This window comes from Hoplias malabaricus, chromosome 1 (assembly GCF_029633855.1).
Source record: "Hoplias malabaricus isolate fHopMal1 chromosome 1, fHopMal1.hap1, whole genome shotgun sequence".
In the NCBI taxonomy this organism is placed as follows: domain Eukaryota; kingdom Metazoa; phylum Chordata; class Actinopteri; order Characiformes; family Erythrinidae; genus Hoplias; species Hoplias malabaricus.
Genome location: NC_089800.1, coordinates 45,088,464 through 45,114,169, shown reverse-complemented (window position 1 = coordinate 45,114,169; position 25,706 = coordinate 45,088,464). Strand labels below are relative to the sequence as shown.

The 25,706-nt window shown below is 40.5% G+C and overlaps 1 protein-coding gene across 3 annotated transcripts; it reads left to right on the top strand.

The window, feature by feature from the left end:
* The first annotated feature begins 1,660 nt into the window (after positions 1-1,660).
* On the top strand, positions 1,661-23,996 carry mnta (MAX network transcriptional repressor a). Of its 3 annotated transcripts, none has more exons than XM_066664055.1 (6): positions 1,661-2,110; positions 7,282-7,807; positions 8,508-8,549; positions 8,912-9,023; positions 20,445-20,637; positions 20,879-23,996. In XM_066664055.1, exons 1-6 carry the CDS (start codon positions 2,038-2,040, stop codon positions 21,631-21,633), a joined length of 1,701 nt encoding a protein of 566 aa, XP_066520152.1. In that variant the 5' UTR covers positions 1,661-2,037; the 3' UTR covers positions 21,634-23,996. The 3 variants fall into 3 exon arrangements, with proteins under 3 accessions (XP_066520152.1, XP_066520147.1, XP_066520158.1); XM_066664050.1 differs by having other exon boundaries at positions 20,876-23,996; XM_066664061.1 differs by lacking the exon at positions 8,508-8,549 and having other exon boundaries at positions 20,876-23,996.
* The last annotated feature ends 1,710 nt before the right edge of the window (positions 23,997-25,706 follow it).

Genomic DNA, 25,706 nt, shown 5'->3' with positions numbered 1-25,706 from the left:
TTTTCCTGGAGCTTAGAGACAAATCTCTTACTGTGCTCTTAGCTGTCTCTAGGGCTGCTTCTGGGTTAAGCAGGAACTTTGCTCTCCTTTTGCAGGACATGTGAGAATCATGTGACTGAGTTTAGAGCAAGCCCACTCTGAATACACTAGGTTCATGAACAAGACCCTGGTTTGGGCCTTTTATAAATGTGACTATAAGGATCAAAACAGATAGCATTGCAGGTTGGCTGTTCTTGATAGCTGCTGGATCTTTGCTAATAACAGGGATTAGAAGGAATCTAATGCTTGCATCCTTACATAGGCTGGAATTATGTCTAGAATTTCTCCACAGGGCCTATATCCTCAGAAATAAAAATGCTGCATTACAATATTCTTTTTTTTTCCCCTATAAGAGTTGTTGCTAGGCAGTTGGATGTGCTTCCAGACCCTCTTCAACTGCCCCCTCAACCCAATTTCTGCTCCAGAGACAGCCTGCTGTCCTGCAGCACACAACCTCACCACAAGTTTCCATGGATACAACTTCATGATTCAACCCTCCATACACTTAATGCGTGTATAAAGGCAGGAAGGCTCTTTGACTTGGAAATGAGTTTGATCTGCTCTCATTTGGAAGACAGCAGCATGTCAGTTCCATACAGTGCTTAGATTGCATGGACTGACAGCTGAATTAATCCGTTAGACAGCACAGTGAATCAGAAGATTGAACTGAATGTTTGTTCTCTGATGATGTTTGCCTGCTGTTTTCTAAAGCCTGATGAGTGGGGGAAAAACTTCTAGACTGATGGGAATCACTTTTTACCAGATATTAAAGATGAGGCGAGAGGTTATATCCTCTTAAATGCTTCTTTCATAAAAGGTTACATTGTGATTTACAGAACTGCCCCAAACTGTAACAGAGTATTTAGTAAATGTCCCCTGGTTCTATTAGTTTCAGCCTTGCTGAGCACTACAAGAGCAAACCAGGATATTGTTTGCTCTCTGGCTCATAAAAGCCGTCGTTTGTGTTTTGCCACTAGTTCAAAAGAGGGTTATAAACCTCATTTTCCTCCGCCACAGGGCAGCGCCGACGAGCAAAAACAAACGTACTGAGTGCCACCCATGTGAGTGCACGCCATGCCTTCTCGTTCTTGCCTCCTATTGGCTACTCCAGACTCATGTTTTGTTAATGAGTTAGAGGCGGGGTTCTTGGAATGTCAGGCGGGAAAACGTGGAGTGGACACACACAAGGAGAACATTTCCTTAAGCGTCAGATGCAAATGTGTATTATATTGAAAAGAATGACTAAAGCAGAACTTAAAAATACGTTTTAAAAACTATTAATATGTAATTATTTGGCGAGCAATGCAGTGACAGGTGTACCGGTCCCAGGAAGTGTTGTAAAATTGCTCAATTTAAAGCATGACTCTAATGTGATTCAGTTGCAAACAGTTTAATTTCAAAATGCTGCCTTCTAGGCACTGACCTGTTTCAGACACAGCCACTGAGTACAAGGATCCGAATAAATCACAGAAGACGCAACAAAATTGACGGTCTAAAACTGTTAAACTGTCACTGTTTAAAAACAGACTGCTTACATTCCACTTTCCCATTTACGCTGGAGTAGAGATTTCAGATAAGTGTCGTTTACTTTTTTAAAACGTCGGTAAGACACCAACGTTTCCCCAGTAGCGGAATCCCGTGTCTCCCACCTCTGCCCAGGGCTGTCTCAGCCTTCTGTGTCCGTGATCTCCGTGTTTTCCGTGTTGTCCGCGCGGGGCGGAGTCTCCGGAGAAAGGGGAGGTTGCTGTGAGACGTGCTGCTCGCCGCGGCTCCCGCCCGCCATCTTGTCGCGATTCCTCTACGAGCGTGGAAGTTTCTTCAAAAGGACTCAGTTACAACCGCTCCCTCCTGCTTTCTCTGCGCTTTCTCTTAGTTATTTATTCTGGAACAGGAGGCGCCGAGTCCCGGGCGGAGGGTTTTTTTGACTGACACATAGCCAACGCTGTTCGGCAGATTGTCGTTGAACTGGGTGGAAAACGAAAGAAGATTGAAGCAAACATGAGCATCGAAACGCTTTTAGAAGCAGCCAAGTTTCTGGAACTGCAAGCCCAGCAACAACAGAGAGCACGTGGTGAGAGGGGTATGGGGCTGTGTGTGTGTGTGTGTGAGAGAGAGAGGTGTGTGTGCGCGCGCGCAGGCTCGTAGTGCAATGCAAACTGTGGGGATGGTTCTTGTCATTGAGTCCCATCCTGATTAAATACTGTCAAGGATCATGAAAAGCAGTAGTGTTTTCTGATGCTCATATTTTTTTGTTGCTTTTTGTGTGTTTTGTAGACAATCGAAAAAATACGCTGTAGACAAAAGAACAATAATCTCAGATAAAACCTGGTGGTTTTTGCTTGCTACTGGCTCCGATTAGCACTTCTTGACGGACACCTTACGTTGCATCCCGTTGTACAAACATGCACCTGAATCAGCCCCAGTCGCCTGTGTAAACTAACACTAATGGCTCTAATGTTAATCAACTGCGATGTTCAGTAACGGATATCGTTAGTAAACCAACTGGAATCGTTCAGAGCGTTTCTGCGCTTTGTTTGCAGCAGGGAGACACTGCACATGCAGTGCGTGTGTGGTGGGGGTGGGATTGGAGGGACGCGGTGTGAATGAAGTGCTTTTTGCTTGTTCTCGCTTCAGGTTGAGCTTCTGTGTTGGACATTTGTCCAAAACGCGCGCGAGACCTTTAGGGAACACAGAAGCGACGACTTCCGATTGTTTACTTGTTAAACTCCCGTTGTTTTACTCGCTGAACGCGCGGTTTCTGTTTCGTCGGGCGCGCGTTGCTTCTGAAGGGCGGTGGCAGCGGAGGAGCGCGCGGGGGACACTTGGCGCTTTTACATAACTTCTCCGGTGTCGAATTTCCATTCGGGAGAAGACGCCCGCGCGCCTGTTCAATGTTAGCGCCTGGGGTTGGAGGGGGTGGGGTGCTACGGCGCTGACGGCGGGTCTCTGTTTTGTTCGTTGTGTCACATTTGTCGCTTGAAGGCTCGTGTTTTCCTCGCGCTTCTCTCTCCGGCCTCGCTGGTGACGTGTCCACGTTGGGCACGCCCTGTTTTACAGAGCGCGTGGCCCAAGCCCATCCCCCTTCAGCCACGTGCACGTCGTAAGAGCAGAGAGAAAGTAGGGCGCCTCATTTCCATGGTCTTTAACCCAGAGGGGCCGGAATTAAACAGGTTTCAGTTTGAGTATAAAGCTATGTTTTATAACACCACGCCATATTTAGTTACTCACTTACAGCATCATGAATTTGCTGCTGCTCGTGATACAAGGTGTGTTAGTTCTCTAAATGAAATATACACAGGACACACTCCTGCACATTTTAATGCAGAATTACCGTTTGTTTGCTGAATGTCACATATGAAGTTGTTGAAATTTGTAGTTTGAAGACAAATACCGTGTCTGTTTCCTGTGGAAGATGTTATCTTGGTTTCAGTTAGAATCAGCATAATGTGTTTATACCTGAAATTTTTATGTTTTCTTTATATACAGATGTCTTTTTAAAAAACATCTTTCAAAATATGTTTTTTAATAAAAAAAAAAGGCCTCGTCATAGGCCAGAAAAACACACAGGTTATGTCCAAGCAGTCCTGCTTTAAATTTAAGGGTTCTCGGTGGCCTATATTATGATTTATTTTATAATTATTTTTCCTCTTAGAACCTATTTATAATGTTAAAGTAGATTAATTCACCAAAAGCAATAATACCTCAATTCTGCCTGCCTGTCTTTTCCACTCTTTAGCCCTTAGAATTGAACAGTTGAACATCTATTTCTGTACCTTATAAGAATGATGCATGCAAATAAGCACTGTTCTAATGTCCCACAATGCACTACTTGAGTGCCATGTGTTCTATATTTAAATGGGGGGAAAAAGCAGTCCAGAGTGAAAATCTCCTTATAAGTACTGTGGACTGAATAAGTACATTTCTTGGTTGCATGACAACACAAAAAAAGTAAATGTCATAGTTAGTTATAGTGCAGTTAGTCCATGTGTTATGGCTTGTGGTTTGAACCTTCGTAATAGTCTCCTCTTCCATCGTACATTCTGCTGACTTTTAAGTTCAGGAACAGATGTGGCTCTCAAGCAAAATTGTAAAGACAGCATTTTATTGTGTCAGGAGGGGACACTGCTTTGTGGTAAGTTCCGGTGTGTGACTGCCCTTTGAACCCAATCTGCAAGATTTGTTGGATTGGCAATATACTTTGGACAAAAGGCGTATAATAATCAAGTGCTTTGATATGTAATTCTTATTCTTTGAGTGACCAAAAATGTGACATTTGTCATTCTACTCTCTGCTGTCTCTCTAATAAAAAGAGGAATTGTATTGCATTGTAGTCAGAAATACTTGCTGTAAACTAGGCCCTTTTTGTCTTTAATATGTTACCAATTTTCAGCTGTAGCATTGGTTCACTAATGCACAAGTGATGCTGTTCATATCACAGTCTAGCACTGAGTAATAGAAAAGGCTGGTAGATTAAATGATTCAGAATTTGAATGTTATTTTATGCCTGTGCCTTTGTTGTTTGACCCAGTAGGCATAAAAGTCTAGGTCATGGTCTGACCCAGTTGAGAGGCAAAGGGAACATTGAGGAGAATGCTTATGGTCACGTTTCTGCCTGTGATGATGAAGACTGCTCCTTTGTGTCTTGTGTTTCAATAAGTGCGTTGCCATAGTAACTGCACAGCCATCCCCATGTGCCCTGTGCATTCAGTGGCAGTAGGAAGCTCTCTGTTTGCCTAGCATCGTGCTGATTAGATGGGGGGAGGTGGCCGTGCTGTGATTGGCTGATGTTGGATTGCTTTTATAGTGGGCGACTGGACTAGCATCTCACACCCAACTTACATGTTTGGGTAGACCCTGTTACGGTTTTATTTTAAGCTGGAGAGGAACACTTATGTAAAATTAAAAGTATCAAACAGATGCAGTAGCACCAGATCCTTTGAAATCGGATCATTATATAAAGCTGATTTGCCTTGTAATTTAAAATTAAAGATGTTGATATTCTTTGAAAATTTCAGAATGTATGTATTCTGCATTCTTTTTATTTTGTGTGTGTTGTCAAGAAAACCAAAACATTAATGCAAAAGTTATAAAAGCATTTCAGTTCAGACAGCTTAGTAGAGAACATATACAGTATATTTGATGTATGTCAGTCTTAAAGGCACACGCACCCAAAAAGTGTTTTAAGTTGTAAAGTGGTATATAAACTCACTTGAATTACACAAATGAACATTGGTGAGGAAACACTGAAGAAGATCTAGACTGTGAGCCCTGTAAACAATAATGAAATTGCCTCACTGACCAAAGGCATTTGCTCTTTATTTCATGCATGCAGCAAATATTTATTCAGCTTTTTTGATTTAAACAGATTGCTCAGTAGATTTAGTGCAGTTCCTCTTTGACAGACACGCACATACATTTAAAACGCCTACATAGCGCTCAGCACATGATAGGCATGTCAGGTTTTCTTACACGCTTGTTCCATCTTTGTATTGCTCTGTGTATTGTACAGGAAATCTTCATAGTCTAAGTTTTTGTTTTTCCATCATAATCATTGATCATTTCAGTTTCACACGGTAGCAGTTGAAGGACCCCATCCACACTATGGTAAAAGGATAGCTGAAGTGTAGATATGTGAAAGTAAAGGCCTATTCACACAGTCAGATTTTTACAGACAAAAAAATGCATGTCAGTTTTGTGAACAAACACACGTATGTATTAACAGTGTCTTTCATACTGAGTATGATTTCTGAAGGTTCTTGGGAAGGTTTGAGGCTCTGCTTCTGCATGTTGTTCTTCTCATCTTAAAAAGGTTGTTTTCTTTAACTGGAACAGAAGACGCATACATATGTAGCACATGCAGGGGTGGAGTCTGTATAGTTTGAAATCTAGCTGGAAACAAGTTGTTTTTTAACTGGAAGGAAATATGGAGTCAAAAACCAGAATTCACAGACATAATGTGCCAAGCTGTCACATGACAAAGTGAATCTTTATAGTCTGCCAATCTGGCATCAAACAGAACTGGGAAATTGTACACTGACCTGAAGAGCCGTTCCTCAATTTTGGATTTTCATCTGTCTTCATTCTGTGCCTGCCCGTTTTGTTTCTATTGGTTGACTTGTCTCCACGTCAGAGTCCATTGCAGCAAAATCTGAAATGGTTTCAACATTTTGATGCTTCACAGAGCATCGTAACGGCATACAGGGATGTTGGTAGTCCGTCAGAGTGGACAGAGAGTCCTAACTGAATACGTCTGAGGAATGTATTTCTGACGCTCGGTCAGCCTCTAGTGTGTAGGCACCCTAATTCAAAATCTGACATAGCATCCTTCAATTTCCTAATTGCTGTGAAGGGCACTGTTAATGTGTTGTGTGTTTTCAAAATTTCATGTGTGTGTGTGTGTTTTTTTTTTTTCTTTTCTATTTTGCACAGTTCTAGCTCGATGTGAAAAGGCCTTTAACAGGGGAATTACAGAATTGCATAACAATAAGGAAGTGCCTAGGTTTTTAGGAGCAGTTTTTTTGACCATACAAGATTAGCTAAATTAGATATCAGACAACTGGTTTTAGTGAAAATCTGAAGCATTCAAGTGAGATTCTAATTCTGTGCATTTCCCTGTTTGTAGTGAGCTTAAGCTTGGCTTCAGTCTCTTTGTAATTTTCATCTCATACATTTGGATTTGATATATCGTTATTCCTAGAAATAACTTGGTAGCACATATTTACAGGTATTAGCTTGCTCTCAGTTTTATGAATATATGTGTGTTTTATTGATCAGTTACTTTTAAGTGTTTTTTTTTTTTAAGTAAATTCTTGGAAAGCATTTCATGCAAACTGTATAACAGTAGTGATTTTCCTCCACTGCTGTAAACTTGCATTATTTATTCTCATGGCTCACCAAAGGTGCAGGAGACTTCATGTTGTAAGTTGATTTTGGAATAAGCCTGGAGGAGCAGAAGGATGGCTGTTGGGACAGTATCTTATTTCCATTTAAGCCAACGTAACCTAACCCTGAAAGCAGTACAGAATGTATTTTAGCTTTGTGAACTCTAGGTCACCATTTTCTACTCTGGTTTATTAGTTGATGACATTTTGTTAAATTTTAACTCTTGATATCAATGTATAAATCTGGAAAGATGAAGTCTGCAAGAGATATATGATAGGGTTATGGTTGTTGGAGATACTGACCCGAATATATACTATTGGTGCACTCGAACTTAGTTTGATTTTGCCTTCTTTTCCACAGAGGAAAATGAGCTACGTGAGAGGCTGCGCCTTAAACAGGAGGCCGAAAATCAGAGATCAGAGGCAGTTTCCAGTACTCAGCCTGCACATACCAATCACGTCAGCTGGAAAAATGAGTCCAGTCCAGAGCGTCGTCACATCCATGCACCTGCCCCCCCAACTGTTTCTGCTTCCTCCATTCCCATTACTGTGATCCCCATTCCTGTCATTTCAAACAACTCTACTGCCTTTCCTACAGCCCCATCCGCGCCACGCCTCACCCCTCCCAGAAAGGGTCCTCACTCACCGACATCCCAACATGCACTGCACCAATGCGCAAAAGTTCCCCCTCAGGTAAAGGCCACACCCACATCTCTGGCCCAGCCCAACAGCCCCAAAGCACCTCAGTTGCTGCAGCCCTACCCTGGATCCATTGTCACCAGCTCCCATCATGCCCTACTGCCTCAGCCAGCACTGTCCAGCCCTGTGGTCAAAGCCATCCCTCTGGATGACCTGCGCAACCTGGACAGCAAGAAAAGACCTGGAGGGTAAGAAGGACAACATACCGATTTAGTATATTTTTTTTTTTTTTTTTTTTAGTTACATTCATAAGATCTGTGTATATAAGAATGTTGCTATAAGGTCAGGTCACATCCCATGTTATTTTTACTCGGTGACATGTAAAATTAATTTAAAATATTGCTTACGTCTTAAAGTAACACTATGTACAATTTGGGGGTGGGGGGTTGTCCTGGGGCACCCCCTAGTGCAGTTTATTATTAAAGTATTGAAACTGAAATCAGTGAGGTGGTTTCCTTCCTCCTCCAAATGTTACATAATGCAGCTTCTGCTGTGCTGAGCCCAGAGTACCAACAACAGAGGCTATTACAGGTCATTGGAGCATCACAATGATTTTGAAGCTGTAATTGAAAGGTAAAAATGTAGTGTTCCTGTAAGCCCTAACATCTTGCTTGAGGTTCATACATTTCAAGCCAGTTAATAAAAAACACTTAAGGAATAAACAGGACTACATGACCTGATGAATGCTCATTTTAGATGATATTGTAAATGTTTTAGCCTGAAAATCTACATAAATCTGAACCCGGCTGAGTGATAAATGAATATCCATGAATTCCTATGTGGACACTAGTAATCCTTAGTTGATAAACTTAGAACAATATGGCAGTTCTGAAAGATCAATTCCACTTATTTGGAAATATTATTTTTGTGTGCGGTCTTTCTTTCTAGGGCAGGCACACGGGAAGTACATAACAAGCTTGAAAAAAACAGGTGAGTTTAATGTCTGTCTCCGGGTTCCATTTTCATAACATTATGGAGATATGATGCCTAAGCTTCTATCCAATGAAAACTGAAATTTCACATAAGCCTTTAGAGCTTTAGGGATATGGAGGAATTATTTTGTTTTTCATTGTGTCGAACATGCCCTCAAACACTGAGAAAACATCTGAAAGGTCAATACACCATTTATATTGCCTTAACCTCTAACTGTCCTGTGTATACATCATACAGGTAGTACACATGAAAGGGTGAATTTTTCATTTTTATTTTTTAAACAGTTTTTATATTATGATACAAAAGGGAATTGAACCGAATGTTTCAACATTATGGTGTGTCCTATTTTCTTCTTTTAGGAGGGCACACCTAAAGGGGTGTTTTGAGACCCTTAAGAAGAACATACCAAATGTGGACGAAAAGAAGACCTCAAATCTGAGTGTGCTGAGAAGTGCCCTGAGATACATTCAGGTAGGAACCCCTTTTAACATGTCTTAAATATTTTTGTCGGTTGCTTTTAGCTGTTGCTGTTCAGATAAGGGTTGCAACAATTTGTCAACAAAACATAAAGATGTGGTTCAATGTTTCAGTCACTTGGAACAAAAATATCATGCTCATATGTACACACAGTCATTCCAGCAAACTGCAGTACACTCCAAGAAGCAACATGATTCCTCAGCATTGGTTGTACTTTTAAAAATTGAGTCATGTCACATAGACAGTATGTTGACCTGCTATATGCAACAAAATGGTAGAAGTCAAGGTTTGACTAGTCGTTTATTTGAACCTTACTTATTAAGTTTGCCGCATAAATTAATTTGGACTGAGTCTCGCAGGTCTGAATGAGATTTGTATGATGGGTTATTTATTGTTTACACCAACAGGCAACAGAATGACTAGACAGCTGAATGATCAATGGACACTTGTCACAACTAAAGTTAGTTTTAAAGTATTGACCAACCTATGATTGTGGAGCAGTTTAAATGGAAAGCTGTAAAACTTGAGTTCAGGTTTGTTTACCCCTGCAGTGACAGAACCCAAGTAATGGAGTCTTAATGTGTTTCGAACCTTTTTCCTGTCACTGCTCTGACAGAGGGAGACTTGACACTGAGGAGGGTACTTTAATAAATGCACAAGTCGCTTACTTGTGGGTTAAAGTAGGACAGTGGAGCAGAGCTTGTCACTGGAGCCGTCTTCCCTCCTTCCCTCCTAGTCTCTGTGATTATACTCCCTGTGCTTTTAATAGTAGACAGACCCAGCTTTGCTCTTTTTATGGCTCTTTCTCTCTTTGTTCTGTTTTCGTTTTTCTATTTCTCTTACTCATTCTGTCTTTCTTCCCTTTGTCTTTCTCTCTGTTTTTTTTCTTTGTCATCCCTTTCTCTTTTTCTTTTTTTTCTCTCTTTCTCTTAATCACTGCTTTGATTTTGTAGCTGTACTTTAAAACAGAAAGCTTCTCAATTAATGACTTTCATTAAAATGGCAGGCACCCGAGTGTCCAAGTGTTTCAACTGACTGTGTTGTTAACTAATTGGAATTCAGTTTGCTGTATATACGTTTCAGTTGATACGTTCCTGTAAGGCTGCTTTCTGTGTATTTATGGTCATTATTTTTCTGATTGTCTAGTTTGGTCTTCTTTAGGGGTGAATTGGATGTTGTTGATGTGCAGCAATTTGAACCATTTCCTCACACAAGCTCTTTCTCTCACTGTCTCTGCAGATAAGTGTAGTCTGACTAAGCATGTCACGAGGGAGTACTGTTAACGAGTAGAGTTCTGTGTAAGTGTGTGATGTTGTTGTAGCAGGGCAGCAGGAGTAGAACAGCATGTGCTGTGGGTGATGGGGCATTATTTGCCCACTCTCCACTCCTGCAGTAAATATGATTAATTGCAACCATTCTCCGTAATGTGATCTGGACCTCGGGACCTATGAGAAAATCAAGACTTCCTTGTTTCAATTTTGTGCAAGCTGAGTTAGTACAAGCTGTTGTGGTTTTTCTTACAGCGTTTTGTTACAGCTACAGAACCACCCCAATCAGATTTATATTATAAAACATTATAAAAAGTTTTATTACAAAGCTGTTGCTGAAATGGATCTTTCAATCTAGATGTGGGCTGTACCGTTCAGTGTAAATCTTCTCCTTGCTCTTTATCTTTCCCCTGCTCATTCCCTCCCTACAAATTTTTGTTCTCTCTCTCTCTCTCTCTCTCTCTCACTCAACCTGTTCCTTCTTCATTCTGCTTTGTCCAGCCACATGAGCACAGAGCACATGGCCAGCCAAAGTTGCGTGACGTCACCCTCCTCCTTCACAAGCCAGCATTTAGCCAATCAGCCCCAGCTGCTGCACTCTCAGAGAGCACACAGGCTAAAGCTTAGCCTGGAAGCCAATCAAATCCTCCCATTGCTTTTATGACTCTTTGACTGTAAGACCTGCTGAACCAGTCCTGTTTACTGGCTTCCAGTGAAATTGTGCTGCTTTGCTCTTGCTCATATCCTGCCGACTGTAACATGTTTTTGCCCTTTATTTACATCCAGTTACCAACAGTTTAGATTTTTCTGCATGCTCTTTTCTCATATCTGCCGAACTTACAGCTGTAATATTGTAATTATGGTGGAATGTTTTATGATATATTAATATTTCGACAACACATTGGAACATACGGTGTTAGACCAGAAATGTAGTACTACTACAAAGGATTTTCTTTTATATAATGTAAATATGAAATAGGAGTAAAAAATCCTGTGTGTATGCTAGAGAACCGATACTTCTGTACCAACATGTAGAATGTTATTGGCAGAAGCCACAGGTCTGTAGCGACTGGTTGGGAGAAAAAAATTACATATGGAAATATTTAGTGTTTGAGTCCAAAACCTAACAAAACTGCTTCGTTATGAAGCCTGAGGAACCCAGAAATGACTCATACACAAAGCATACCAGCACTTACCTTAGGCTATTCCCTTCAAAACGAGACCAAATTAGAGTCTTTCCATTAAACCATTCGTTAATAATCCTTATGTTTGTGTAAAGAGACCTGGCAAAGGGTTTACAAAAAGTACAAGAAATCAATTCAAATATGATTCACGTGTAGCTTAGGCTCTCAGCATTTCATTTTCAATATTTGGCAGATCAACAAACAAGCTCAACAAATAATAATCAAGACAATTAACATGTTTTCAAAGTTTAGATTTCTTTCACTTGCTGCCTTTCTCCTGCTGAGACTGTTTAAATACAGGAGGGGTCTGAGGGAGGTTACCTCACTTTACAGCCAATCAGGGTGAAGCTCCCACCTTCCAACATGGGTTAGAAACAACAGTTAAAAAAAAAAAAGAAAACAAATGTAACTAAATTTCCTTGCTGGAAAAAGACTTAAAGCATTTATGTAGACATACATATGTAGACATAGAGAATTGTGGTTTCTTAGTGGCATTGGTACTGACATATACATTTCTGGTATTGTGACATCCATGGTGTATATGTACAAACACATATGTTTGTGTGAATATCTAGGAGACATTTCACAAACTGGCAGTTTCATCATTAGTACAGTCCCACATTTAAGTTCACTCTGTTCTTTAGGCGTTTGATTTATACAGCTGAGGTTTTGTTAAGAAGTGGAAACATTTAGGAACCACTGCATCCACATAAAGATACAGGGCATGGCCGTTGAGTGCTGAGACGTGCCGTGCATAAAAATTCACCTATGCTCTTAACTAAGTAATTGATTACTTAAGACATCCTCTAACATTAACATTAGCACAGAAACTGAGCTTGGAGCTTCACGACATCGGTTTCCGTTGCCATGCAGTTGCATGCAAGCCTTACATTACCAAGCACAATGTCAAGTAGGGGCTGGGCAATTACTTCTAATGAATGTGTAATCTATATCAATTAAATTTACTTCATTTTAATTCTGTTTTCCCCACTGTGTGTTCATGTATATATGGCCCCTATCTGCCATATGGAAGCAACCTAAACACAAAGGCAGGCCAAGCGACTCGAGCAGCAAGTACCAAAGAAAAACGTCTGTGGTTTGGGCGTGCTGTTTTGACTATAATTAATATGACACTGAACAATATGAACAAAAAACAGTTTCAGCGACCAAAGCACAATAACACATCAAATATAAACAGTGCTGAAAAATGCAAAAACAAAATAATCGTTCATTAATTGTAATTGTGGTAAAGTGACATATCATGCTTCTCTAGATGGCAGTTTGATGAGTCTGGTTAGGCGAATGCCATGAGAACATACACCTGATGGCATTGTGTGAACTATACAGTTTGGCGAAGGAGGGATAGTGCTATAGGTTTGTTTTTCAGGAGATAGTCTAGGCCCCTTACTTCCAGTGAAAGGGAATCTTAGTGCTTTAACATACAAAGACATTTTGGACAATTGTATTCTTCCAACTTTGTGGGAAAAGTATGGCTCTGCCCCAGTGCACAAAGCAAGGTTCATTTAACACATTGTTTGGTGTGGACGAACTTGACCTTTTCCCCATTAAACATTTTGGCATGAGTTAGACTCGTATATGTAATAAACGTATGCCATTTTGTGGGGAACTGCATGATGTCATTATGTAAACAAGTCAACATATCACTGCTATTTGTTTTGTTTTTTTCTATTTACTTATATTATTACAAATAATCCAATATGGCACAGCCCTAGTCTCATGTGCTCCATGTTTGTATTCAGTTTTATTATTGTGTTGTTATTTACGAACTCTGTGTGCTCTAAATCTGTGTGCCCCAGCTCCCCACCCAAATGTTCTTCAGATATTTCTTATGTGCCCTTTGGATATTTCCTGCAATAGTTGTAACATAATATTACTTGCTCTAGCACACAGTGAACACAAACAAAACAGAACTACAGCTAGTACCCTCCTCATTATAGTTGGAATCTTTGAGTTCAGTATTGGTTCAGGGTGTCTATCCTGGGCCTAAGCCTGGGATATTGTCCTTGTGTTCAAAAAGATCTCAGTCACTTGCACTGAAATTCTTAAGCACTGTTATAAGGAACAGATTTGTTAAAAAAAGTTTTAAACAAAGGCACGAACTGTAAATAAGTTTTCTCTGTCTCCTTTAGCCATTTCACTATATTTCATCCTGTATGGAACACTGTGTTTATGGGATTTTTGGGGATGGGTTATGTTGTATGCATGTGACCTATTGAGGTTGAAGGGTTACACACTACTGAAAGTTGTAGATTCCCCAAAATCTTGCACTATAATATTTTTAGGTATCTACCATGTTTTTACAAGGGCCCCATTTCATGAAGTGCACGTGGCTTCCAAAATTACAGTGAGGATGACACCCATGGAAAGGTGCTGTATTGTGTATTTATGTGCAACATGTAGACTCATCACTTTTGTGTTATCCAACAACATTGAGATGTCATTATTCTGAATAAGGCAGCTGTTCTTTTGTTTTTACTGTCACTAGTCTCCATTTGTTAAAAAACAAACTAAATCTTTAAAGCACAGGAAACGTGCCCACTGACTGAAGGTTTTGCCATGCAGACAAATGTGTTTATCTGTGCATTTCCTGTCTCTGTGGGAGGTGTACCTCTTCAGTGGACACACAAAATACGGGAAAGAAAGGGTTTGCTAGACAATGCTGTCCAAACATCACTCATCCTATCTGAGTTCAGCCCAAACATCCTGCTAGAGCTGCGCTACTAAGCAATTATACACGAGCATGAGTACTATAACGTGAGATATTGGCACTAGTGTGCTGCAGCCGTATGTACGAGGCCGCAGGCCAAATTGGAAAGATCAGTTTTAATGGGAACCAAGGCTGGGTTATTCAAAGCTGCTCTTGGTCTAAATCAGGGGAGAGGTAAACAGATAGAACCTATAAAATTTCATGGTTTAAGCATAGTTTACAGCGGGTCCAGATCATGATATATATGTAATACACATGAAAATGATGCCAAGTTCTCTGTTTAAGTTAAAAGTGATTATTTTGTGATATGGCAAAATAAAGACCTGCCTCCTATCGCACACTGAGTCGCTGAAACCACACAGACTTAGCACGTAGCTTTGCTATTTTAATTATTTATTTATTTATTTATTTATTTATTTATTATATTTTCTTTTGTTTATAAATTAGAAAGAGGATGGGGGAGGGGGATTGCCTCGCTCTACAGCCAATCAGAGTGCAGCTCTCGCCTTTTAACACGTCCGACATTTAAAGGAACACTGTACTCGGTGAGAAACAAGTGTAAACACCAGAAATAAACTCAGTACATCAGAATAAACCACACCATAACTAAGGGGTTTTCCTGTTGGTGAGCGGTAAATGGCCACTTGGCATTGACAGGAGACGAGGTTCTTATAGAAAGTAAAGAAAAACACTGTAAGATGTTGACTTTAGGTCTAGACAAGATATATACACTGTATTTTTGCAGTAAAAGTAATCATTTTCCTTATGGAGAGCTTGGGGTCTAAAGAGACACTTGGAGAGGCCGTCTGTCCACTGTCTGCTCCAGCCTGAATAACTTCAAATCAGTATGAGGTATCAACTCCAAATTTTACCTGATGAAAGTAGACCCCTGGAGACACAAGTTTAAAAAGGAAAAAGTAATGGGACTCATGATCTTCAGGTTATAGTCACTAACATTTTTTTTTTTTTTTCCAGAAATAAGACAAGGGCCTACCTTTTTTTGTTGTTGTTGTTTTCATAAGCTTTTGACCACTTCATATAAGGGGTTTCTGTAAAAATAAATCATGATAATGCCTCTAGCTTATTCACTGCCTGAGGAATGGGAATATCGGCTTTACATATCGGCCCTCGACCTCTACTGCTGTCTAAAAATCGGCATCAAAAAAACGGTCGACCACTAACCTTCAGTCAGAATGCCATTATCATGCAACATTGGCACTCATGGAAAGTCTTCAGCCTGTAACATCGCAGGGTCAGAACTAAGTGTAGTGTAATTGGTCACATGTAACCTCATAATTTAATTTAGTCTCTGAAGCGTTTTAATTATTTTCATACAAATCTGTCATTGCAGATTTCTGTTGTGCGTTCCACAGCATGAATCACTGCTGTGCAAGACCTAGAGAACTGTCACATGAATCAGTACAAATCTGTCACTGTTGTTCATATTGAGCAAAAGCATTTAGTCACTTTTCTATCCAAATTACACAACTATAATTTTGAACGCTGTCATCTACAAGACTTGTATAGGTTTTAGATGTTGGGCTCTAATAGCAAAGATATTACTTGTCTGTTGGTTTTAGTAACATTTAGTAAGCTTCATAGCTTCATCTAATACATCAAATGCCCTATATTCATATGTATCTTCCAAAAAGAGTAAGAATTCTATGCATATTACTTTTCTGAATAAATTTAGCCAATCAGTGAAACTTATATATAGCCCATCCTCTGCTGGCTTTCTAATAAAAAAAAAAAGAGAAATCTAAGGGGGTGGGCTTGAAAGGTTTTTCATTGTCCTTCTGCCCAGGAATTCTGTAGTCGGTCTGGCCCATGTCACAACTAGCCTGTTTAACCCTGTCAGGACAAAGCCCCTGCTTTCTGTCTAGTTGAGTCAGGTAATAGCTGTGGGCTGCAAAAAGTATTACTAGGAACAAGGAGCACACTTTTTTTTTTCAGTTCCCTTTACTGCTTTGACACCCCCCCCCCCCTTAGATTGGCACTGAGTGTTACAGGAAATAATATGTATAACTGACTTGTCAGGAGAATTGTCATCCAAGACATTAGTGTTACTTTAATGTTAGTTTGAAACATGGGTTAGAATAATGTTTTTCTCGAGCTGTGCATTACTGGACATATTTATTTTGTAATGCTGCTGTCTCTTCTGTATCTACAGAGCCTTTTTATTTTTTTTTTTTTTTTCAATTTCCAAATTGAGAGCATGTGAGGTTTTTCCCTCTCAGCTTCATTGAATAAGCTGAAATAAGTCATGAGACCACAATCTCTGCCAACTTGTCTGAGGAGGTGCATAGTTAGAACATGGCTTTTTTTCCTCCTTTTCTTTGTGACTTCTTTGTCTTTTCTTTGTCTTTTTTTGTCTTCTTTCTTTTATTTCTTCTTTTGTCTACATAACCATTTTTCTTTGTTTGACGCTCTGCTGTCTTTAAAATCCACTTTTATTCTTCTGTATGTCTTTGTTGTTTCCTCCTTCCCTTTTTCATTTTAATGGTGTATTTTTCAGAGCTTTTTGTTGTTGTTATTCTTCCCTTGCTTTGTCTGTTTTTCTCTTTTTTTTCCTCTTTCCTCTCCCTCCTCCCCTCCCTGCCTTTGCATAGTTGAGTCTGAGCGGTGTTTTCTCCCCCACCAGGATCAGGCCATGTGCACCTCACTCGCATTGCATGTGACAGTGCCCAAGCCATGTTTACCTTCTACACACGGCCTAATCAGCATGGTCAGCTCCACTTACTTGCACACACACACATACACACACACGCACACACACTCATACATACACGCGCTCGCACGCAGGGGGTGGGACCATATGCTTTAACTGGAGAGAGGGAAACCAAGGGGGAGGGTGAGCTTGTTTGAGGAAGAGACCTCCCTACAAAGACTAAATACAACCAAACTCAGACTCTCTCTATTTTTACTGTCTTAAAACAGTAATGAGGCACACCTTTACTTACAATCTACATGGGTTGTCCAAAAGCGTCTTCTGTAAAAGCAGGTTTTGCCATTCTGCATTTTATCTAGGCTATTGTTAGTTTTAATCTTCAACTTATTCACATTTCATCTTCTAAAACTCACTCCAGATGTTGCTTTTTCCACACTGAGCTGGATTGTGATGGAGTAGAGGAGGCTGAGCCTGCACAAATTCAGACAAGAGACAGTTTAACTCCATTTAAGCTGTGTAGACCAGGAGGAGGGCTTCTGGAGTTCATTGGGTTTGAGTGTTTGTAGAGCAGCTCTGCTTGCGAGTGAATAATTGTGGTAGGCATGCACAGCTGTGGACTGGGGCTTTGCCTGGCGCTGGTTTCAGACAGCCCAGAAAGGAAGGGCCTGTCAGAAGAGTCCAGCAGCAAGAGTAGTCTGGTGAAGATGGATAAAGAAGAATGTGCCTGCCCTCAGGGGAGGGTGGGGGGTTGGAGGCTGTTATCTTGTGAAAGCTCTTCATGAGCAGAACTAAACACCAAGACATTTTTCATTCTGTTAAATGTCAGTGTTAATTGAATTTAATTGTTAATAGATAAGTAATTGCTGATTTGTGTTAAGATTTTAAGGCTAATAAGAAGGCCACAAATATCAAAAGCGGTGATCACCTTGTCTCAGGTTTGCTGGCTTGTGAAACGTATTCCCAGAAACATGAGAGCCCTCTTTTGCCATTAGTGGTGTTAATTTATTCCCATGGGTGCTGACAGGCGCTCTCTGTTCACTTCATTGCAAAGCCCTTGTGCTTGGTCTACGTATATAAAATATATTGTGAGTGTGTATGATATGCACAGATCACATTGCAGTGTTCTTGTAAAGTGTAGGTTTCAGCTCATTCATGTGTGGTGGCACTTGGCTAAATGGTAGTACACCTTCTTTGGAATAAGACCCTCAAGGTATGCATTTAGTCCTGCAGGACCCCCTTTGAGACCCACTGCTCTCCGCGACCTGACCAGGAGTCTAGTTACCAAGGAAACTGTGCCGTTTTTACTACTGTTTCCTTGACGACGGCAGGGGAACCCAGTGTCTTATTTGTTGAAACAAAAGGTCTTGACAGCATCTCATTTGTTGAAACAAAAGAGGAGGGGCCCTTTAAAATGTGCTGCATGTTGATTGGTGAACATTCATATCATTAACCATAAGAGGAGTCAAAAGAAGTGAAAACGCTGCTCCTAACTTTTCCAGTCTTGCTCTTTGACATTTCATTACTCTGTCAGTCTCCAGACCCCTGTGCCATAGCAAACGATGGGCTGGGCCACCATGCTGTTGTTGTTTTGCTGTAGCCATGCTCTCCTGGAGCACGTGGCATGGAAGAGGATGAGCACTGTAATCAGCTCGAATGAGATGTGATATGTGCAGGCTTAATAGCCATTTGTACAATGGTGGTTGCCGTATCACAGGAGTCCCTTGTCTCTGCCTGCTGATGGAAGATATTTTGGGCTCAGATTTTCTATTCCTCAAGCTGCTCTAAGGTTTCAGCCATAAAAGTCTATAGGCACCTTTTTATTGAATTATACAGTATGTGTTCTTAGAAACATGTGAAACGGGGTAACTGATAGCTGTGACTACAGTGTAGTCTAACATGACTGCCTGCTCACAATTTAAACTTGTAATAATTATTGAACCTGACTAGAATTTATATATTTATATATATATATAGATAAATATATCTCCTCTTTTAAACCTTCTTTCCTCAAGCAGCCCTTGCTGCTTGCCAGGCTGCCGTTGTAAATTTATTCGGCATATCCAGTTGCAGAACAAAACGATTAAAACACTTTTCACAAGTCTTTTGAAAACAGCAAGACTTCTGACTGGTTCTGAAACTTGTTTACAGAGCCACTGTAATGGCTCTAATCGTTTATTAGTTTAATCTACTAAGAAATAACGTGTTAGATGCATCCAGTGAGCATAAAGACATTTTTATTGCAATTATTTCCTTAGTAGTTGGCTGCAAAATTCAAAACTATTTCAGACACTTGATCCATATATGGACATTTGGATTTCTAAACCAGGATAAAACCATACTTCATACAGGCTTTTTTTAATGCAACAATGAAAAATCTAACTTTAAATGTACAAACACTTTAGCTGCTCAAAATATCGAAGCCTTTTTAACAGTTTTGAGTTTAGATTATAGCATGGCTGTAAAACAGTATTTTCAGAGAATCAAAATACTCAACTTTGGCCTCATGTTTAAGTGGGTGGGTGGGTAAGTGTTTCAGTTTTATCGACCTCTTGTATGTGTTTATTATGGAGCCAGAATCGTCTCTGTGTACAGACGTTGTAATCTTAATCCATCCACTTCAAAGCTCTTAAAGGCCTTAGCCGTGTGTCCTTATTGCCTCTTTGGTACTCCTGCGTCAGCTGACAGAGTGGGGGGGAACTAGGTCACTGAGGCACAGCCCAGGCTCTGAAATATCCTCCCTCTTCCTCTGCGTGACTTTGACTGGTGTGTGTGTGTGTGGGGGGTGGAGTTGTGGCTTCTCATTTCTGCGCTAGTATACAGAGAGGGTTTGTGACTCATGGCTTTCTGCCCAGATGTCCACCTACGATTGGTTCAGCTGGTCTCCTTTAAGCTCCACCCATTAGAGCCTGTTTACTTGTGCAGTTAGCACAGCCTCCCCCTTCCCAGAAAGTGTTAGAGTGTATAGTGAAAACCAGGAATGGGAGGGCTTTGTCAAAAGCACAAGCAGGGGCTGCACAGAGGCTAATGAAACATTACCGGCTCTCACCTATATCCATGTACTTGTTTATTATTGCATCTTTATAAAATTATAGACATTTTACATTCCACAGAAGGCAAATCTGTATCATAAACCTGCTCCAGGAAAACAGCCAGCAACCTCTGTTGTCCCACAATAAGTTAGTTATAGGGGATGAACTGGTTACACTGAACTCCAAAATCCCTTTCAGCCCTAATGGAGACAAGACTGTTTATAACAGTGGGGTCAGGAGGAGTACACTAATTGCGTAGGCATGTTGTCCAACTACCATAACCTGGTTTTTGTAATGGAACCAGGCTGGTTTCTTCAACCAGCCGTGAAATATCTTGAGAGAAATTAAGAACTTAATGGGCATTAAACACTGCTCTTTTGGGTTTCCCCCAAAATTACACCCTCTACAACTTGCATGTTATTTATGTTATTAGTGTGAAAAAAGCAATTTACTGTAGGCTTGTTCTCTATAGGAGTTGATTATGTGAGAAACATGTGAGAGAAGGCGACTCATCTCTTATTTTTCTTTCTGTTTCCAGACTCTGAAAAGGAAAGAAAAGGAGTATGAACATGAGATGGAACGCTTGGCTCGTGAGAAAATCTCCTTACAGCAGAGGATGGCTGAGCTGAAGAATGAGCTAACACAGTATATGGATGTTATGGAGATAGACCGCATGCTGCGTCAAACTGTCCAGCCAGAAGATGATCAGGCATCCACCTCCACAGCTTCAGGTATTATTAAAGTCAAACCTCACTGTCCAACCGCAGAACGATTGATTACGGCAACAAATATATACATTTATTATTATTATTATTATTATTATTTTTGCCAGGGTAGTCACATTGAGATCTAAAATCTTTTACACGCGAGCCCTGGCCAGTACCCCTTATTAAATAATGTCACTATGCTATAATCAAGCCCTAAGTGTGTGTTATTATTTTATTTAATTATTTATTTTTCGCTCCTCAGAAGGTGAAGACAATATAGATGAGGACATTGAGGAAGAGACCCCTTCGACTCCACCTGGCTCTGTACCTAAAGTGCCTCTTACTCTCCATCCGGAGCTGAGGAAGCCCCTACTGGCCGCATCTCTGGCCCAACACATATCCATCCCACTCAATCCTTCCCAGCCACCCCCTCCTACTTCTGCAGCCCATCCTTCTCCAGCCTCAGCTCCTGCTCAGCCCACTGCTCCTTCTCTGTCCCCGACCCCAGCCCAGGCTCCTAATGGCCCAATCGCTTTGGCACCTCAGCAACCTCAAGCAATTATGGCCCCTCAGAGCCTGCCGTCGGCCCACGCGCACATCGTGAGCACTCCCAGCTTCCAGCCCACTGTCATTACTCACGCTGCTGCCACACATGCCTCAGTCATCCAAGCTGTCAATCACGTCATCCAGCCCACCTCCAAGCAGCTGGCAGCTGGACCTCAACCCATTGGCCACATCACAGTGCACCCAGTGGCTCACTTGGGTCAACATCTGTCCACAATTTACCCCCAGCCTGTCACCATGGCTCCATCCACCATGGTCAGCCACATTGCTCACACACTGGCCCACAGTCAGGTGAACGGAACTCCTCAGCCCAGCGCTCAGGCTGCTGCCATGGTGGCTAAACAGACGCCACAAGTGGTCACTCACCACCCACAGTTGGTGGGCCAGACTGTCCTCAACCCGGTCACCATGGTGACCATGCCCTCTTTTCCCGTCAGCACGCTGAAGCTGGCCTGAAGCGGCAGCCTGACACGTAAACCCATGTTTTGAGGGCTTGGACGGACTATTGGCCTCAGTCCCATACAGCATTACAGCAGATAGACATTCAGTACATTCCAAAAGAAAATATATAATGACTCTACAACAAAAAAAAATCTATATAAATTTATATATCTATAGCTGTGTAAGATTATACAGAAAAAGATGAAAAAAGATTTTGTATCCTTTTGTGTGGATAAAATCAGAGTGTGATGCCTGGAGTTTTCTCATGCTGCTCAATGTGTGTATGTGCGTGAGTGTGTATATGTTTAGTAGCGGAGTGTGTCATTGGCAGTTGTGCTAATCAGTCACGGGATAGTTGCAAGGTGCTCTGTCATGTGACTTAAGGCATAGATGGCTCAGTTATAAGTGTTCTGTGGCTTAGTGTAGAAACCTGTACCTCACTCGCATCAGTAAACAGCTCACAGCTCGTTTGAACCCTGTTCTGATGATTTAGGTGTTACTTTGCCCAGATTAGTTTGACCTGTTATTTAAATCCTGAAAAACCTGGTGGTGTGTTAGGTTTGTCGAGAAACTTTCCTGGAAAATATTACTACATGTGCCCTTTTTAATTTAATGTCATTCTTAAAAGGGCATGACTTATTCTTATTCTTTTTAAGATATTTCCATTTCAGAAAGTATATCTCTGCAGAACTTGGATGTTTTTCTGCCAGAAGGTACACATTTGAGTTGTACTGCTAAAGCTTGCTCTGAGGGTGCTGCTTTATTGCTCTGTGATTGTAATATATCTGTTTGGGACCGAGGGACTCAGTGAAATCTTTTGCCTGTGCCTTTTAACAGTGCCTCTATAGGCACAGCAGTCCTGGTCAATGCTGCACAGACGCCCTCTGCTGTCCTCAATATACCACTGCACTCTCATCCAGCACAACAGCCATTAGCTGAGACAAAACAGCTGCAACATTTCATTCAGCTCTGGTGCATTAATTCAGCCAGGCCTGTCCAATAAAATAAGATATCACAATTCAGTAGCCATGAATGTGCCGTGAGGGAGGTTACAATGTATGAAAATGACATGAGAATCTGAACTCTGGTGAATGTATTTGGTCCACATTCAGATGTCACACTTTCAATGCCTTCACCTCACTGTTGCTGATGAACGTGCATTATGCTGGCAGTAACAACCCGGCAGTTTCTGCGTGATGATTGTGTGTTCGGTGTGTATGCCATTCTTTTGTTTTGTTTGTCCACCCGTGTGATTCCTACAGATTAGAGTGTATGTATTTGATAGCGTGTTTGTGATTCATTAGTACTTTTTGTGAAACGTGAAAGAGGAGATACAGTACATTACCCAAAGCTTCAGTGACATAACTTTCAGGCTGCAGGAAGACTTACTGTTCTGTGATAGGAGACCTATTCCTAGCAGGTACAGGAGGAAACAATAGTTTTAGCAGCAGTATGTTGACGGTGTCTTGAAAATATTGACTTGTTTTGTTGAAGCCCAGGTTTATGATAATGTAGCATCTTTTTTAAAAAATAACCCATTATTTTGATATTGTATTTGAACACCTCTAGAAAATTAATTATTTTTTAGTTATCACTGAGGTATTAAGTTACAATTTCATAAAGATAAGTCAATAATACATTATGCAAAGTCATTATTTAGGGTTAGCAGGATCAGTTCTCCTCCTCTACCTGCCACTAATGGTCTAGATCATCACAGAAGGACATTAAATGTGGAGCACAGAGAACAGTTCTTGTAGTAAAGCACAAGTCTGCAGACAATTGTTCATGTCTTTACTGAAACCCCCTGACTGCTCCAGGGTCTTACAGTATAAGCACAGCCTGTGTCCAATGAGATTTGACTAAAGAAACCTCTAGCACTGTGATACTGCTCATATGCCCCACAGAGAGCGAGCTAAGTTTACAATACCGACACAACCAAGCATTCACTTAACCTAGCAGCAGAGTCCCTTCATTTGTTTGGATGCTTTGTGCATAAGAGTTTAACATGTGTTTTGTTTTCACTGAAATATGTTTCATGTGTTTACATTCAGAAGGATGTACACTTCACGAATGGAAAAAATGTCTGATTTTGCATGTAAACGAATGACTCTTGTTTTAATCCTGACTAATACTGATTTTATTTCATTTTATTCTTATTATTTCGGGGACCATGTACAGTACTGTATACTATGGGGCAACCTTTCAGACCTCTTTCCACATTGATATTATATATACAAAAAGTGTGTTTTCCCTATGGAGAAAGTTTACGTTGTATATAGCCTGTAAATCTGGGGCTGCAAAGATATAACTGTCCATCTTGTTAAAGTGATAAATGAGAAAGATGAGCAAAAATAAAGATAAAAATATTGAATAAATAAAATCTTGTTACATTGTTACCTACAGTCCTATTCCTTGAATCGTTTTGTACTGCCATATTTTATGAACAATGAGAAATACCTGGGTTTTTTTTAGTTTCTGTTGTAAAATACTGTCCGTAAGTTTCACAAGATTTGTCAGGGATTTCATCAGTAGTGGGAAAAATGAAGCAGTCCATTGATATTTATTTAACATTTCACATTCTGCACTAAAATCGATAACATGTTCACTTTATAATGGAACACATTTTCTCCAGTGGTTAATCTCGTTGTGAACCAGTCATTAGGCAAACACCTATTTGGAAGTTTTGGGGATTCTAAGCATGAGATTTGGAGATTTTAAACATGGCCGCCCCCATTTAGGGAATCTGCTCTATGGAGAATAAACCGCTTTATTCTGGGACTACAAAGTTGTTTGATTCTATATCTCACATGAGTTGCCCTTTATCATGAAAATGATGGAAAAAAATTGCTTTCATAAAATGTGGTTGCTGCTACTTGATGTTAAAAATCAAGCTCCTTTTTTAGTTTTGTTATAATAATGTTAATGATCAGAAAAGCATATCATGCTGCTTAATATTGTGTAATCACATTTCCCCAAAGAAATGAAACAAGCTATTTTTAATAATGGTTGGTGATCACTGCATTAAAAAGTATTAGTGCATCTTTAAACACTGAAGATTAACTCTTAATAGACCTGTTTGTTCTCACATTCAGTGAGGAATTGAGATCACTGTCAAAGTCCAACTCTGAGAAATGAGCATGGAAATATATACGTAAATACGTTTTTTTCAAATTCTGCATTGAATTTCATTATTTATCAGCCACGTTAGAAAATCTTAACACAACGCAGAATAATCAAAGTCTGCCTTCGAATTCTTTCACTCACACTCTAGCATTCTGCTATTTGATTATTATTCTTCTGGTAAACTTTGCTCAGACGTTCACAGAGCATCTCTGTCGTTCAGGAAGCCTGAATGTCTTTTGCTTAAGTCAGAGACCAGCGTTCATTGATTTCATTTTCAGTTAAAACAAAATTTGTTCAATTTTCCAGAGATAATTCACCCACATAAGGAAGGCCAAGCTGAAGTAAAATAAATGTGACAACAGGAGTGGCCTCGAGTAGGGTTCAGAGAAAATGGGACTCCCATCAACATTGCGACCTGATAGGCCAACAGCAATTAATGCTTTCATCTCTGAGATCTAGAAGAAAAGCTCCACAGTTTGGGATTACTTGGAGTTTCAGAAGCAGAAAATGCAATTTCTAAGACTGAAATCATTTTGCATTCATTCATCCTTCTGTAACTGTTGTATTCTATGGGGCAGCTGTGGCCAAACGCTTAGAGAAGCGGCCATGGGACTTGATGGTCAGAGGTTTGATAACCACAACAGGCACGTTGTACATGGGCATTTGCAGAAAGCATTGGGCGTAAGACAGGAGACTCTAGGGAGAATGCCTTTCGCCAGTTAATGAGGCCAAAAGTGCCAGATACTGCAGGAAAAGAAATTTGACTGACATGAGAAAGGACCTGCTATGTTGGCCTGACGTGTAGAAGGAGACGATTAAAGTCGGACCAATGCCAATATTAAATAATAACTGGAAGATCGTATATGCTTATGTTCAGAGAACCAATGAGAATGCAACTGGCAGAATCCTGACAGTGAAGCCAGGTTTATGCACTGAATGTATAAGACTTTCTGTCTACTTGTGGA